This window comes from Denticeps clupeoides, chromosome 4, assembly GCF_900700375.1.
Source record: "Denticeps clupeoides chromosome 4, fDenClu1.1, whole genome shotgun sequence".
Lineage (NCBI taxonomy): Eukaryota > Metazoa > Chordata > Actinopteri > Clupeiformes > Denticipitidae > Denticeps > Denticeps clupeoides.
The window spans coordinates 17,535,195-17,551,499 of NC_041710.1; the positions used below are offsets into that span (position 1 = coordinate 17,535,195).

General features: G+C 43.0%; 2 protein-coding genes across 5 annotated transcripts; one reads left to right on the plus strand and one right to left on the minus strand.

The window, feature by feature from the left end:
* Positions 1 to 1,149: 1,149 nt before the first annotated feature.
* tmem71 (transmembrane protein 71) lies at positions 1,150 to 7,940 on the plus strand. 4 transcript variants are annotated; one of them, XM_028978028.1, is made up of 10 exons: positions 1,150 to 1,333; positions 3,195 to 3,238; positions 3,599 to 3,647; positions 3,731 to 3,940; positions 4,231 to 4,505; positions 4,654 to 4,830; positions 4,903 to 4,972; positions 5,070 to 5,128; positions 5,521 to 5,570; positions 5,701 to 7,940. In XM_028978028.1, exons 2-10 carry the CDS (start codon positions 3,208 to 3,210, stop codon positions 5,722 to 5,724), a joined length of 945 nt encoding a protein of 314 aa, XP_028833861.1. In that variant the 5' UTR covers positions 1,150 to 1,333; positions 3,195 to 3,207; the 3' UTR covers positions 5,725 to 7,940. The 4 variants fall into 4 exon arrangements, with proteins under 4 accessions (XP_028833861.1, XP_028833860.1, XP_028833858.1 ...); XM_028978027.1 differs by lacking the exon at positions 1,150 to 1,333 and adding an exon at positions 1,438 to 1,463; XM_028978025.1 differs by lacking the exon at positions 1,150 to 1,333 and having other exon boundaries at positions 1,483 to 3,238.
* A 3,025-nt stretch (positions 7,941 to 10,965) lies between these two features.
* On the minus strand, positions 10,966 to 15,338 carry LOC114788997 (zinc finger protein 235). Its single transcript, XM_028978022.1, has 3 exons — positions 14,914 to 15,338; positions 14,693 to 14,759; positions 10,966 to 12,003 (listed from the first exon to the last, which is right to left on the minus strand). The coding sequence occupies exons 1-3, from the start codon at positions 15,169 to 15,171 to the stop codon at positions 11,183 to 11,185; spliced, it is 1,146 nt and encodes a 381-aa protein (XP_028833855.1). The 5' UTR covers positions 15,172 to 15,338; the 3' UTR covers positions 10,966 to 11,182.
* Positions 15,339 to 16,305: the final 967 nt, after the last annotated feature.

Below are 16,305 nucleotides of genomic sequence, written 5' to 3' on the forward strand. Positions count from 1 at the left end.
GTTACTAATGCAAGATAATTATTATATTTATTTTTTGAAATTATGTGTTAATATTGGCTGGATCAGATTTTTCTGGGTGTCATGAACCCCCTAAACCCCCACAAATTACATCAGTGGACGGCACTACAAAACCAAGCATGTGAGCCAATATCCCTCACCTCTAGTTAGTGGCCCAGTCATTCATATATATTTTTTTTACATGTGGCCCTCATTGAAAAACGTTTAGACACTCCCTGGTTTAAAGGCTTTCCACCGTATACTTCCTGTAAACTAATTTCAGAATTTCAGTCTTCTGTTGTCTGTCATCTAGGTTGGCCTACTTTGCGAAGTAACATTCGCAAAGTGCAATAACACAACAGAATATTCCCATATTCCCATACATACTTACATCCATATATCTAACATACAAGCAACATATGAGTGTTCATGTTATACCAACCAGAATACTGATACTGCTTTTTGGGGAAATTTAACCCCCGAGGCAATTTTCTGTAATTTCATTCCTCTGTATCTTGCAATTGAATAGATGCTTCACTTGCATCTATTCTATGTGTGTGTGTGTGTGTGTGTGTGTGTGTGTGTGTGTATGTGTGTGTAAATGAGAGGTACAGTACAGGCCAAAAGTTTGGACACACCTTCTCATTCAATGTGTTTTCTTTATTTTCATGACCATGTATATTGGAAGATTCTCACTGAAGGCATCAAAACTATGAATGAACACATGTGGAGTTATGTACTTAACAAAAAGTGGAGACCTGGCCTCCACAGTCACCGGACCTGAACCCAGTCGAGATGGTTTGGGGTGAGCTGGACCGCAGAGTGAAGGCAATGGGGCCAACAAGTGCTAAACACCTCTGGGAACTCCTTCAAGACTGTTGGAAAACCATTTTAGGTGACGACCTCTTGAAGTTCATCGAGAGAGAACGGCAAGAGTGTGCAAAGCAGTAATCAGAGCAAAGGGCGGAAGAAACTAGAATATAAAACATTCAGTTATTTTCAGTTATTTCAACTTTTTTGTTAAGTACAAAACTCCACATGTGTTCATTCATAGTTCTGATGCCTTCAGTGAGAATCTACAAATGTAAATGGTCATGAAAATAAAAAAAAAACACATGGAAGGTGTGTCCAAACGTTTGGCCTGTACTGTCTGTCCTGCGTGAGTGTATAGTCTGGTGATCGGGGCTACAGTAGGCGCGGTTTGCTGCTGCTGAAGAAACCGAGACGGCGCGGATCCGACGGACGGACGGACGGACGGGGGTCGCGCGGCGCGGCGACGGGAGACAGACGCGCGTCCTGCTCCCGTTACATGAACATTATACGGCGGACGCGGACTGTAAGTAGCGTTTCTTTCTCACGGCCCGATTCTTCATGTGCGGCGATGCGGGACGCAGACATGGACTTGACCGTCGCCTGAATTCGAGGGGCGCGTCCAAAGGGCCGCTGTGATCATGAATGGCTTCGGAGTAAAACTATCATTCGTATCCACTCACGCGTAGGCCGATTAAAATGTGTCCGCGATTGAATTTGTCGGAATTTGTCGGGTCGCCGCAGAGTTATCGGGCCGCCAGGCTGCGGTGGAAAACACCCTGCCGCATCCGATTTCTTGTAAAATCCTGGAGGTCGGTGATGTCTGTCGCGTTATGTTGTGTGATCAGGGTTGCGGGATCGGGTCGCAGGATCGTGGTTGCGGGATCGGGGTTGAGGAATCGGATTTGCGGGATCGGGGTTGAGGAATCGGATTTGCGGGATCGGGGTTGAGGAATCGGATTTGCGGGATCGTGGTTGAGGAATCGGATTTGCGGGATCGGGGTTGCGTCTTGCCAGTTCCGAGTTGCGTCAGATCGGCTGTTTTGCGCATCAGCGCAGAATCCCGCATGTGCTGTCCGCGCACAAAGCGCAGAGGCCCTTCTAACAACCAACAAACCAAAAAACAATTTAATACAGTAAACGGGTCTACGTTCGCTTCGTTCATTTTAGCCAAGAGAGTGACAGACGTCAGCATTTTAACGTATGCAGGATTTCATATAATTCCATATTATGGCTGCAGCGTATGAAGCTGAGACTGGACTGTTTCCCAGCCGACAGAAGATAAGGGATTCATGGTTTTCTGGACTGTTTAAGATGTTTTATACAGAAAAAAAAAACAAACGAAAACAATAGAACCAAACGAAATCAATGGACAAATTAGTGGAGTAGTGGAGTGGTTAAGAACGAGAAGATCTCAGAGTCACAAGTTCCAACCCCACATACTACCATTGCGTTGTTCGCTAAAACAGACTGCACGGATTTTAAATTGGCAATTTTTAAAAAAAGATAATCATCTGGCCTGGTGTCTCACTTTTCTACTGAGCACTTTGTCATTATAGTTTTGGTTTCCAGAAAATTGGATAGCATTTCAGAAATGAGACATCATCCCGTGATGTTCATTAGATCATGTTTTTAAAAATGACAGTAGCATATAGAAGAATGTTAATAATGGTCTATGTTTGTCAGAGGAAACTGTGGAGGAAGTTTGGTTTCCATTTGCTTTTCCTGTTCAAACCTAAACAGAGCTGATCACGTGACCACAGAGTAGCATGGCAGTTACAGGACAGAACAAAGACTTGTGTGTGTGTGTGTGTGTGTGGGGGGGCATTCTCAGCTTGGTCACTCATACACCAAGATGAGGTAACAACTGTACTGGGCTCCCATGTTTTGCGGGGATCATGGGAGCATTTTTCAACCAATCGCTGACACGGCCTCTTACACAGGAAACGGGAAACATGACCTCACTAGTACAAAAAAGAATCTCAGAAAGCCTTTCTCAACACACACACACACATACACACACACATACATACATACATACATACATAAACAATGTTCCACCAAGAGACGCTATTCTGCAAACATTCCAAGTAATATGAATTTCAGAGAGAACAGTGTGGCAACATGGATATTTTTTTTCTGTCATGGATTGTGAGGAAGAAAGTGCTGTGTGTGTGTGTGTGAGGGAGAGACGCATCTGCTGCAGCCATTAGTGAGCAGCAACCCCCAGAAAGAATTTAGAAGTTGTGTGTGTGTGCACATGTAGGTTAACATTTCATCGCTTATTTATCAAGCTCGTGAAAGAATCCCTGCTGGGGGAGAATACTAATAATTCCTGTATGTCTGCTGTATTCATGTGGAATGACATGCTTGTGTGTGGTCTACAGGGTCGTGAGAAAAATGGCCTTTTTCTTTCGTGGAGCTGTGACCAGTGAGTCGTCTTACTTTTTTCATTTTATTCACCTCACACACACACACACACACACACACACACACACACACAAGAAAATCTGTGCATTATGATCAGATGGCAGGGAAAGCAGCAGGTTTGCTTTCACCTGGGGTTCTTTAACCTTAAAAGACCTCAAAGTTTGTTTAAATGAGCAATAATTGGGTATTTATTACAACCTCTCTTTTGCATTAATATGAGGCAAATATCTAACATATCTTTACACAACATCCAGTATAATCTCCTAGACCAAAATTAGCAGCAGGAGGCTTTTCTCAGGACCACCTCTACTGGCAGCCACTTCACTGATATGAATCAACATTAATGTTCATGTTGCTCCAGGTTCCCCCATAAAGACCAGGAGCTCAAGAGCTAACATGTCCTGCCTCAGGTACGGCTGTGTGTATAGATGTACGGTGTAGGTGTGTGCGTGTTAGTGAGAGGGTGTTACAAATAAACCTCTTGACTTCCTAGGCTGGATGATTCCTTTTTCTCGGACTACAGCTACGAGTGTTTTTCGGCCAATCCGCTGACAGGATCACTTTGCCAGTGTCGGCGCAGCCCCCGTCTGCTGGCCAACGGATACTACGTCATCACAGAAGACAGCATTGTTGCATACGATGAGGGGAGCATTACTCTCACTCCCTCGAAGACCAATGTTTCATACAAGGAGAACCTGGTCCGGTGAGGTTGTACGAGTGAGCTAATGTGTGTGCTGTTTTTTTTTTATTTGAATATTGAAGAGAGAGAGAGAAAGAGTGTGTGTGTGTGTGTGTGTGTGTGTGCCGACTCTCATTAAGAACACGTGAGATTTGTTCTAGGTTGTTCTGGAGTACTTGTACATTTTTGGTGTGTGACATAAATGTTAAGAGCCTGTTAAGAGGTGATGTAATCTGTTTGGTTGCTAAGATACCCTTGTTTTTATTAAATTTGTGTGTGTGTGTGTGTGTGTGTGTATGTGTGTGTGTGTGTAGCATATTTCGACGTAGACGGCGAGCTCGGAGATCACTGGCTAGCCTGCTTAAAGTGTTTGGGAGGTCAGACCCCACCCCCCTAGAGGAACCAACATGGGATGAACACGGCCACACCCCGTTCAGATACAGCCACACCCCCTTCGAAGAGTGCTTCCCCTCACATGACAGCAGCCCCGCCTCGTTTGAATGGAGCCACTCCTGTTCTGAATGTGGCCACATGTCTTTTCAGCACAGCAGCACGCCCATGAAGGAAATGCCCCTCAGCTTCACCTATGGTGAGTTTGATAAACTTAATTATATAATTATACAGCTTCATTGAATAGTCCAAATATTTTGATATTTAAAACTCTACTCCAGTGTGTGCTGAAGCTTTTGATGGCAGGTTTATCATATAGATTGCACTCAAGTTTTAAACTTTTGTAGATTCCTCTGCGGTGGTCTCCACGCCAGATAAGATGAAAATTCTTGAGGAAGAAGAACGTCGGATTGAGGCATCTCCTGTGCATGAGTTCAGTCAATCAGTGGGTGGCCTTCTGGAAGTCCCGCCCCCATCTGAATTCATCCATAATAGTTACAGCTCCCCAGCATGCTCCACATCAGGTCAGTAGTGCCATGTGTGTAGCATCAAACATGAAACGATACCATTTAAAACAACGTGTGTGTCATTTTCAGATGGCACATTGACGAAGGCCTTCCTCCTCCTCATCATCTTCACAAGTCTCTGCGCTGCAGTTTTCTCAAGGTGAACCAGTTATGTTTGCACATTTGGGAATTAATATTTGTAGGTCTATTTATTTCTGGTTTGAGTAACAGATTTTGATGAGGTCTAAATTCCACAGGTGGGAAGCAGGAGGCGTTGCTGTGGTCATCACGTTTGTGGTGATGGTGACATCATTATGTGAGTATATTGGTTGCATTTTATCAGTTGTAGTTGTCAACAAATATCAGCCATCATTTCAGATGAAAAGAAATAACTGTAAATAAAGAACATAATCTAATCAATTCGTTTTTTTCTAATCAATCACGTTTTGACGGCTGATTGATATTCATATAGGGAGGCACTACTAGGAACTAGTAGTGGAACTGTCTGACAGTACATTTGGAAAGAACACATTTTAGGCTTCTAACTTTAAATAAAATTTTAATAACTGATGCCAAAAATGTAAATTAAATACTGTGCTAAAAATCAGTCAAGTGTTATTTTACATTTATGACTAGAAAATAGCTTTAATACTGATTTCTTGTCATTGTATCTTTCCCTCACTTTCCACCACTGCTGCTGTCCTGTGGTCCTCTCTAAACCAAGTGGTACTGTGAAGTGGAGTCGCACAAAGACAGAGGTGAGTTGCCATAGTAACCCCCTGCCTTTGGGACTGGGGTTGAGTTACGCAGAATCTTGAGACAGAGACGTGAAATCTCCCCTTTCATTCTAACCCAGAATTGTATTGTCCTGTTGTCTTTCTTTTTCAGGACATAACCTCAAGGAATGAATAAAGACATATGCACACATACACATCAGATAAATCTCATAAGGGCTGCTGTGTTTCGAAAATTCTCTGTGTTCGTTGTAACATGTTGTTAAAGTTCACCTTGGTGGTTTGAGTTGTTCCAACATGGCTGTCAAAGACAAATTCTCAGAGCAGGGACTCATATTATTGCACAAAAACATGAGAGCCTTTAAAAATTCTGCTGTCATAGGTTTGTATGGCATTGAAATGTAGGAATTTTAAAGTGCCATTTTTCTAGATTTCTGTAGGTGAAGTGCCTTCCTTATGTAATAAAATCCACACACGCAAGGTGTGTAAACGTATTAGGGCGTATTGTTTCTGCAATAATGACATTGGCTAAAACATGTTACATCAGAAACTAAGCTATTAAGATATGGAGCATTTGTAATTATGCGATAAATTATGTACTATATATTAAGATGAAATGAAGCCAAAGGAAGCAAGAGCCAACAGGAAAGAAATGGTAGGATATAAATATAAAGCAGGATAATAATGAATTAATTAGTTATATGTACTTCTGGGTTTCAAACCATGTTTGGGCCTCAAATCAAGCCAAGCTGAAGGAGAACTATATGCTTTTAAAGCAGATGGAATATGTGGTAAAGATACTCTATCACGTAGAGTTTTTGTTTGTTCTTAGTATTTTTTATTTAATCATATCCTTTGTCATGTTGCAAGGCATTTGATTGGTCCTTTTTTGGATGTGAAGGGAGTGGGCAGGCTCGTTTCCGAATGGCCTGTAAGTCGGTGTGTTCAACAGAAAAAAAGTTTGTTTAATTAGACATTAGTGCTGTTGTGTGATAAAGCACAAACACACACACATCACACACACTTGGCATATGGAAATGAGTCTGTCGGAATCTATATTAATTTATATGACGTTACTGTAGCCTGTGTTCATGCATACTTGGGTGTTACAGTCGCTGTGGTGGTGTAAAGTGATTGATGGTTACCTTTACTGGGGTATTTATTATGGTTTTGATGTAATTAGGAATCCAAGCACACCCTTTTGAAAACCCTTTGAAATTGGTTATGATCATATTTGGTGATCATAACCATGATTGTGTGTATATTCAGGATAATTGCGGGAAATATCTGCAGAATCTGCCAAAAATTTATACATGGGAAATGGTCAAAATACAGTATTCTTGGATCCCACAAATTTATACTTGAGGGTATATTTTAGGAGAAAATATTATCTTCATTTTTAACCAGGGACCTGGAGTGTATTTCTGTGTTTTACCCTTGTATACTAACACACACACATGTTCTGATGAAGGGTACGGGGAGACAAGTTGAAGGAAGTTCACTGTGGAATTTTATGTTGAGGACACAAACATGTAAAAATGTTGAAGTGTAGAAAGTTCTCCAGTTTTTAGTAGTTAACTGAAAAGCTGTGTTAACCATATGTGTGTTTCTTTTTTAATAATTTAGTCTTCCTCCTTGTTGTGTGTTAACTGGTTGTTAACAGACAAGATGGTAGTGCACATTTATGCAAAAATGCACAAACAAGTACACAAACCTCAGCCTAAGTACAGATACAAACCAGGACCAAAGTTTAGACATGAAAGATTTGTGCTACCGACTGTTCTGGGATCAGCACTCAGACCCTCTCTCTTACCTCAACGATATTGGCAAAAAATGATCCCAGAACAGTTTATTAAAGGATAGTGATTCTAAAACCATTATTTACACTATATTCGCTATGCTTATGCACTGAAAAGATGGATCAAGAGGTTGTGTCTTGTTTGTGTTTCTTTTTTATCAGTGAGCTTTGTGAGTTTAAGGGATCTAATACAGCATACTGTATTAGCTGCACTTGCATGCTCAGTTTAGATTTTACGTTTATGATGAAATGTAATTAAATGAGTAAAGTAGGGACTGTACCTGCTGTAGCCTAGGACCTTATATCCGATATTGCACATACACTGTAAAATTTAATCTTAAATGTATATTTTAGACTAAACTGTCATTTACAGATTGGCAAAGTTGCCTTTCAAATGGAGGCACAATTTTCCCTCTTGAGTGTCAGGGAAATGTACGGATTTCTAAATCTGGTCAGAAGTGAGTGGCCTTGGTTTTTAAGATTGAATTTTTTGCAGTGTATTTTTCTACTACTTAAATATGGATCATGTTGTGGCTGAATCTGTAATTGCCCATTTAAATGAATCTATGACTAAATAAACACATTTATAAAATACATACTGAATGTTTGCAGATTTATTACTCATTTGCAAAAAAATATTGTTATATGTCAGCTTTATGAATGAATCACTTTAACATTGTTCAGAATGTACCTTTGTTCATTTTGGACCACTTGAAACTCATTTACTGCCACCTACTGCAGATAACATGTCATTAAAACACTTCCCTCTTCCTGTCAAAATGATTAAAACCCATTACAGGATTTTCATTTATGGAATCGATCTACAGTTAAATAAATGAATAAATGCTTTCTGAATATGTTTTTAGAACCATATTCAGGAATACTAAGCAGTGGAATGACTATTTTTGAAGAGTTCCTCAAGCTGGTGGACATGCCCTCTTATCAGGAGGCAGTGCCAGAAACCACATCAGACCACATCACAGTTGCTGACTCTGCTAAGTGCAAGAACAAGGCTCTCGATTTACCAGTCACTCGATGTCCCTATCCTCATCTAGGGTCATGATCTTTGGCATTGACAGATAGAACAGGTCCTTGGAAAAAATCTGGTGAAATTAGGTTTGTTTGCAGGGTTGCAGGAGTTACTCTCCTTATGTTAGAGTTATCCGTCTTATCCAACACTTATAAAATAGAGAGATATGACACGAAGCAGTTGAGCTCTCTTTTTACTTGCAAGGAGATCGATCAGAGACGACCATGCCTCCAAAAGCTCTGCCGTCTCTTCCGCTTCCTCTCTTTTTATATAATAAAGGTACATTCATCACAGGATCACACCATATAAGCTTATAATTTGCATGTAGGGTTGTCTCTTGGTAGACGCTCCATCGCAAGGTCTTCTTGTTTTCTTGCTTCGCTGCGGCTGCAGGCCTCCTCTTATCAAGTCGCGGTCATTCTGTTCTGCAAACAACCTTTAGCCCACCAGTTTCTCATCCAAGAGACTAATGATTAAATATAGTGCGCATATTAAAAAGAATAATACAGTTTAATACATGTGAGATATAAATGTCAAAAAGGAAATAAAAGGTAATTGCATGATAACTTCTATATATTTTCCAACACCTTAATAGGATGGTCCTGAAGAGCCTCGAGGTTGAGCTGAGATGGTTTGAGTATTTCATAAGGACACCCAGTGAGAGATTGCCATTGCATCTCTTTCGGGCATGTCCCACTGAGCGGTGATCCCAGGGAAGGCCCAGGACCTGCTAGCGAGATTATATCTCCTGGATGTGTTGGGAACCCCTTGGTATGCCCCAGGACTGGCTGGAGACCATTGCTGTATGTCTGGTCTGACCAGCTCTACCTCCACGACCCTCACCTGGGTAAGCCAATATTTTACTTTACTTTACTTTATTTTGCAGACGCTTTTATCCAAAGCGACTTACAGGAGGAAGACACCAGCAATTCTCGTTCGATTTCTATAGATTTTGAGTTTACAAAACTAAGAGCCCTGATAAAGCCTAACTTGTTAGAAAAAGAACATGCTTGGAGATTGTTAAGTGCTAGACGAATAAACTTTTATCTATTTATTTATTTTGTGCAGTGTGTGTGCATGTGTAAGTGTTAAATTCGTCTGAAATACTTTTTGAATAAGTGGGTTATCAACTACTTCTTAAAGGTGGTAGTAGTCTCGGCTAGTCGAATGGAGCAGGGCAAGTTGTTCCACCAGCCAGGGACAACAAAGGAGAACAGAGTTGATTGGGATCGGAGACCCCGTGAAGAGAGAATTTTCAGTCTCATTTCATTTGCAGATCTGAGAGGGCGTGCAGGAGTGTATCTAGCTCGTAGTGTAAACCCATTTACCTAATATATGCTGTGTTACGTCCCTGGACATATGCTCCCACGTGTCCTGTCTCTTTCAGGTTGACTTTGTGGGAGGAGTTGAATCCTACCAGCTCCACCTACCATCTGCCTATTGGTCATCACCACCTATATAAAGAGACTTCAGATGGTGTGTGGCAGGTCCCCAGGGTCTGCTAGGCCCTTACTCTTTCGGGAGGTCCCCAGGGTCCACGGAGCTCTGCAAGGAGCGCCGTTGCGGATCTCATTTGTTTGTCTTGTTGTTTTGTGTGATAGACCCCTTTGTTGTTAGCTTTATGTGCCCTTTTTGGTTAACTTGTGCATGTTTGAGTTATCCCCGCTGGACCATATCTTCCTTTAGGCTGTTCTGATGTTGGTTAGCTGTCCTGAATCCGCTCTTTTATTGTACCTGTTAGCACCCTGTAAATAAAAGCACTGTTTGTATCCTTTGTTTGGTTGTGAGTGTGTAACAGTGGATCTCCTCCTCTCCACACCCTTGTCGCGTTTGTTAAACCCCTAGGAACGTGACAGCTGCTTGAATATATTACAGAGTGAATGTATTAAAATCACTGCATGCATCCAACTTCATATAAAATAAACATATACTGTATATGTGTTCATATATAATTATAGGATTAATTAAAAAAACATTTTATTATTATCTTTTACACACTATCTGGAAAAGGCAAAAATAACAGAACAGTTTATGTAAGGTATATGTGGTTATTTAAATATACATTTTTTCAAACTTCAAAATGTATGGATCTGTGCTTCCTATTTTTTAACAATATGTTTTTCCACAAACCTTAGATGTAGCCTTCAATTCAACTAAATTTGTTCACGGCAAATTATTTCGAAATTAGTAAATACTATTCTGGAGGCAAATAAATGTAACAATTAGTAAAACTCAATCCCGAGAGTTTGAATGCACACACAAAATCAGAATGAAATAATTCAAAAGAATTTCAAACGGCCTCTTGGCCACTTCTCTTGGAGAAAAAAAAAAAAAAAAAAAGACACCTCTGACACAAATCCATGTCAAATGAGCAAAAAAGTTAACTCTATGGAGGAAATTGTAGTGAGCCCAATATAAACTGGTACTACATCTTAAAGGTCCCCTGACAATTTTTTTCATGGTATTAGTGGTCCCCTTATTTTTAAATTAAGTCTCTTTCTGAAATAATATAGCCGTGGTGCAGAATTACAGTCACTTTGAGCCAGTCCCACAATGAGATTTCCCCAGGACAACACCATTTTGGTGTCTGTAGCTTAAAATGCTAATGAGGAGGAGAGAGGCGGGACGAGGAGGAGAGCAGCCTACACATATTAATGTTTAATAATCTCAAAAGTGAAATTTTCATGTCAGGGGACCTTTAACCCCCAGATTTTCTGAATGATCAACAGCATTGGCGGATGCACGTGTCCGTGTTGTGGAATGAGCAGGCTTGCTCTTTGTCCATGTTTCAAATCTAAACGTCGATGTTCAGGGCACAGTCGGCTGCTGTGTTTGGAGACTCTGCTCTGGGTGGTGCTTCTTGATGTGAATGCGTAGGTACTGTTTCCCCGCAAACCGCTTGCCGCAGTGTGTGCACTCGTACGGCCGCTCTCCGGTGTGCACGGTCTGATGGGCGGTCAGGTGACCCGACTGCGTGAAGCGCTTGCCGCACTGCTCGCAGCGGAAGGGCCTCTCGCCCGTGTGTATGCGTGTGTGCGTGTCCAGGCTCTGTGAAGTTGTGAAGCTTTTGCCGCAGAACGAGCAGATGAAGTGTTTTTTGCACACGCCCCCACGCAGCGACGTGCAGCCGAACACACACGTTCGGGCGCGGTTGCTCAGGGTGACTGTGGCCAGGCTGAGGCGTGAAGCTGGGTACAGCGCTGCGTTTTGGGTAGAGATGTTTTCAGCCAATGAGGCTGTGTGTGAGAGTCTGTGCGTCAGTGTGTGTCTGGGTGCCACAGATGCAGAGTGTGCAGCCCAGTCTGCTCCGAGGCCGAGTGTGGGGTCGCAGAAGCCGTCACGCTTCACACACACCCCATCCAGGAAGGCGCGGCTGGCGAAGGACACAGCCTGTACGTCTGGCCGCACATTGTAAGAGCAGAGGGGATCTTCAGGGTGTGTGTCTTCATCACTGCTCAGCAGGACAGAGGACTGCAGGTCTAGATCGGAGTGGCCATGCGTGTCCTGACCGGGTGTGTGTGACAGTGTGTCCACATCCTCCCCAAGTATGTGTGTTTCAGAAGGAATCTCCTCAACGTCATCCTCAAGGGAATCCTGGGAAACGGCATCTACAGCTTGTCCATTTTCAACTGCAGGAAACACACAGAGAGCATTTATGATGATTAAAAATAGGTGATGGGACATATAACGCTCATGCATGTAGTCAGCTGACTGGGTGGTAGTAGCCTAGTGGGTAACACACTCGCCTATGAACCAGAAGAGCCGGGTTCGAATCCCACTTACTACCATTGTGTCCCTAAGCAAGACACTTAACCCTAAGCTGCTCCAGGGGGGACTGTCCCTGTAATTACCTATTGTAAGTCGCTCTGGATAAGGGTGTCTGATAAATGCTGTAAATGTAAATGGACCCACTTCATAGTGCATTCAGAGTTAGGCATTCTGTAATTTCATGCATACAGTAGTCCCATTTAATCAGCCAACCATGTGAACTGCTGGGCAGAGAGCTGATTAGGGTTTGGGATTCGGCCATTCAGGTTCATCGTCCCCCGTCCTCAAGAAAAACCCAGCCACCTGTCTGAACAACTATAGACCAGTAGCACTCACTCCAGTCATAGCGAAGTGTTTTGAGAAAGTCTTGCTGGCCCACATCCAGAGTTGTATCCCAGACACTCTGAAACCCTGCAGTATGCCTGCCAGCCTTCATTGTTCCCTCTCCCACCTGGAAAACAAAGACTCCTGTTTCTGGATTCTTTGTTGATTACAGCTCTGCCTTTAATACGGTCATTCCCGAGGTCCAAAACCAACCGAGGCCTGGAAGTTGTGGAGCACAGAGGGGTGAACACAGATTGGTGAGCATGCCTGACTGTTCGAAGCTCATAACCATTCGCAACTCAAAAAGATAATGGCTGGACATTCGCAGCCATTATACGAATTATGATGAAGGATGGACAATAATGTTCACCTGAGGGCACACACTTATACTGACTGTGTTTGCACAGATAAGGAGCACAGATAAATAAGATATTGGTTGGGAACATATCAGCATTACAGTAGATATTAAAGTGTATTATGTATTGTTGTATGCTTTTGTGCATGTAAACTACAGGTATAAACCTTCACTGGTCTCACGATTCGGTTACGATTATTAATGAATCATGATGCATCCCATAAATGCACGTCACTATGCTGTGGGGCGGAGTTAGTCGTCTGCTCCGGTCCTGATGCATATCAATTTTCCACCAAGCACAGGACCAGAGCAGACTGGTCCAAGCTCCTGTGGTCTCTTTATTATTACATAATTTCCTCCTCTACACACAGACCCAAACCGTTACAACCTGAAGCCACAAATGGCAGAAAAATGCCTGGTTCAGATGTCCGTGGCATCAGGTGAGGGCGGACTGAACACAGACATTGGGGAAAATCTAAAGCCGCTTTCAGACCAAACGCTGCACTCAATGTGGGGCTCGTGTTGTAGATATCTGCACACTTTGACTCAATTGGTCGCATGAAAATACGTCAAGACGTAACTTTGACCGTGATATGAGAACAAGGCCACCACAGTCACTACTTTTTAACGAGGATGTTTATGCCACCGCCAGAAAATCACCAAGAAACGTCGTTATGATATAATCAATTATGTTCTGCGCTGCATCGATGCAGAATCCCAGCATTGCTGGGATGAGCAATGTGCGCGCTGCCATGGGATCACGACTGCTGAATTCCGTATTAAAACAGCTCACTGCACCTCCTTGACTCCGGAGGTCAATTTATAAATAGACTTGGTCTATTTTTCAGAAGAAGATTTCGACTTAAGACTTTGAGCTCACACTCAAATTAGTCCATGACAGTATCCCACTAGGTTGTGTCCTCAGCCCCATACTCTACACCCTGTTCACCCACAACTGTGTCACCTCCCACAAAGACAACATCACCCTGAAGTTTGCGGTTGGTACCGCAGTGATCGGTCGCGTCCTACAGGAGAGAAGTGACCGTTCTGGTGTCATGGTGTGAGGCCAACAACCTCATTCTCCGCACAGAAAACACAAAAGAGGTGATAGTGGATGAAAGGAAAAGAAGAGGGTTCGGTCTCATTAGCCATTGTTCATTCGAGAGCTTGAAATGGAGAGGTGAGCAGCTTTAAATACATGGACTTCCACATCATTGAGGACCTCAACTGCACATTGAATGCCACAGAGATGGTCAAGAAGGCGTAACAGCGGCTGTGCTTCTTGAGGCTGAGGAAGATTGTCATGTCAACCAAGATCCTCAGCAAATTCTGCAGGTGCATTTTGAAGAGCACATTAACCAGTCCACAGGAGAGCTGTCTCCCTTCGCAAAGACCGGCAAAAGTTCGGCATTATGTGGACAGCAAAACAAGGATGTCTTTGAGACAGAAATGCGGTACTCAAAGAGACCCATGTAATGTGCATATACCATCACCCCTGTAAAATGTATAGTGGGTACACATGCCCACATTTCTTTGTGGTAGTCGATGGCAGAACATGATGATTTCACTGTAGATGCCTCCACAGTCTCTCGTGTGGATTATGCTGACATTGTTTTCAATCCAGCACCCCTGCTGTCTGTTTTGGTTCACTGTTCTATTGGGAAGTGAATAGCTTGTATTTTCTTAAAAAAAAATAGTTTTAACAATTTCCATGGGAATTAATTTGGTCATATTTAATAATTGCTAAATGTAATAGTTTTTGTATAAGGATAAAGCAAAAAAAAAAACAAAAACATCAGGGCATGGTTACTAGCAAGGTATTATAAATGATTCTGAGGAACCACTAATGACAGGTGAAAAGTTGGACTCACCGATCCCTCCTGCTGCCTCTTCTTTGATCTGCACTGTGATTGGTCCGCTCTCCTCTCCGTCACGTGACTGAAACACCAGCCGCAGTCAGTACAGACAAATCAATCAATTTACACGGACACCATGAATACACACACACACACACACACACACACACACACAAAAAGCTGCACCACAGAGCCAACTTTAAACACCACCACCACCGTAACAGAGTGGAACGTACAGAACACTCGCCCGACGTCGTCGCCTTTTCCTCCGCCTCGAGCCCCTCGTGTCCTGGCCCGGCCCCCCGCGCAACGATGCTCTCGATCAGCTGCAGCTTCCTGCGCAGCTCCTCGTTCTCCTTCTGGTGGCGCGAGATCTCCAGGTGCAGCACCGCGTACCCGTCGTCCACCAGCTCGCAGATCTCCGCCACCGCGGCGCGGGTCAGGGTCTCCATGATGCCGGCCAGCTGGGCGTGGAACGCTCGGTAATTCGCCATTCGGGCTGCAGCCGCCGCCGCCGCGGGGAGTCGTCAGCGGGAGAGCTCGGGGAGAACGTGGCGGGGTTCCCAGGGGCGAAGTTGTCGCTGGCGTCGCTGGCGCGCGGCCCTCCGATGGGGGAACGAAAATAGAAATATAGGCCCGTATTTCCATGTCAACGAGCACTTCCGGTGTGCGAAACAACGGCGTCATAATAAAAGACCGAATTCAAACGTGACGCGTCTTTAGAACATCTCGCTCCAGATATCGCAAGGTCGGAGCAGTCCTGCGTATGTTACTATTGGGAGTTTGAAAAATGCCCTGGTTATTATTATTTTGTTGAACTGATAAATAAAGACCACAGAGGACCACGGAAACGACAAAATCATATTTGACCGCTTTATTGATGCATCAGTTTTTCAATATATTGTAAACAAATGTAAACAGTTAATCTTTTGAAAATGTCTAATACGTGACTTTGACCTGTCAACTGACATATTGCAATTTATGGCAAAAATAATAAATAAAACATCCTACAGTGGTACTCCCATAGTCTTTTCAGTCCTAAATCTAAAAAAAACACAAACACAAAATCTTGGGGGAAGGTGAGACGGGACCAGTGGGGAGTCCACAATAACATATTACCATTCCATGGCTTTTAAAGACTTGGCAAATAATACATGATGTGTGTGTGTGTGTGTGTGTGCGTGTTAATTTTGGGTGGAGAAAGCAGTCTGCTAACCCTACTGACACTCTTCATCTGTGCCTCTGGCGCATCCACAATACTGAAATATTCAAATAATCAGCACTCGCTTTCATCCTATGCATGCGATCGACCCTTTCCATCCACTTCACAGATAGAAGCTCTGTCTGCTTGATAAAAACACATGAAAATAGCTGCCTGAGTTTGGCTGGAATTGCTGGAAAGCAGAAATTCACATTTTCAAAACTTGATGGTTGATTATGTTCTCAGCCTTTTTTGGTAACTGATACCCCACCAAAGTGTCCAGTGTTATTACATATTTTCAGTGATTTCACATACAGACGTCCCCCCCGCCAAAAAAAAAAAAAAAAAAAAAAAAAAGAGAGAAAGAAACAGTGTATATAATCATAAACAACTACTCTTACTCTGCAGATGAGCCAAGTGGCCAGAA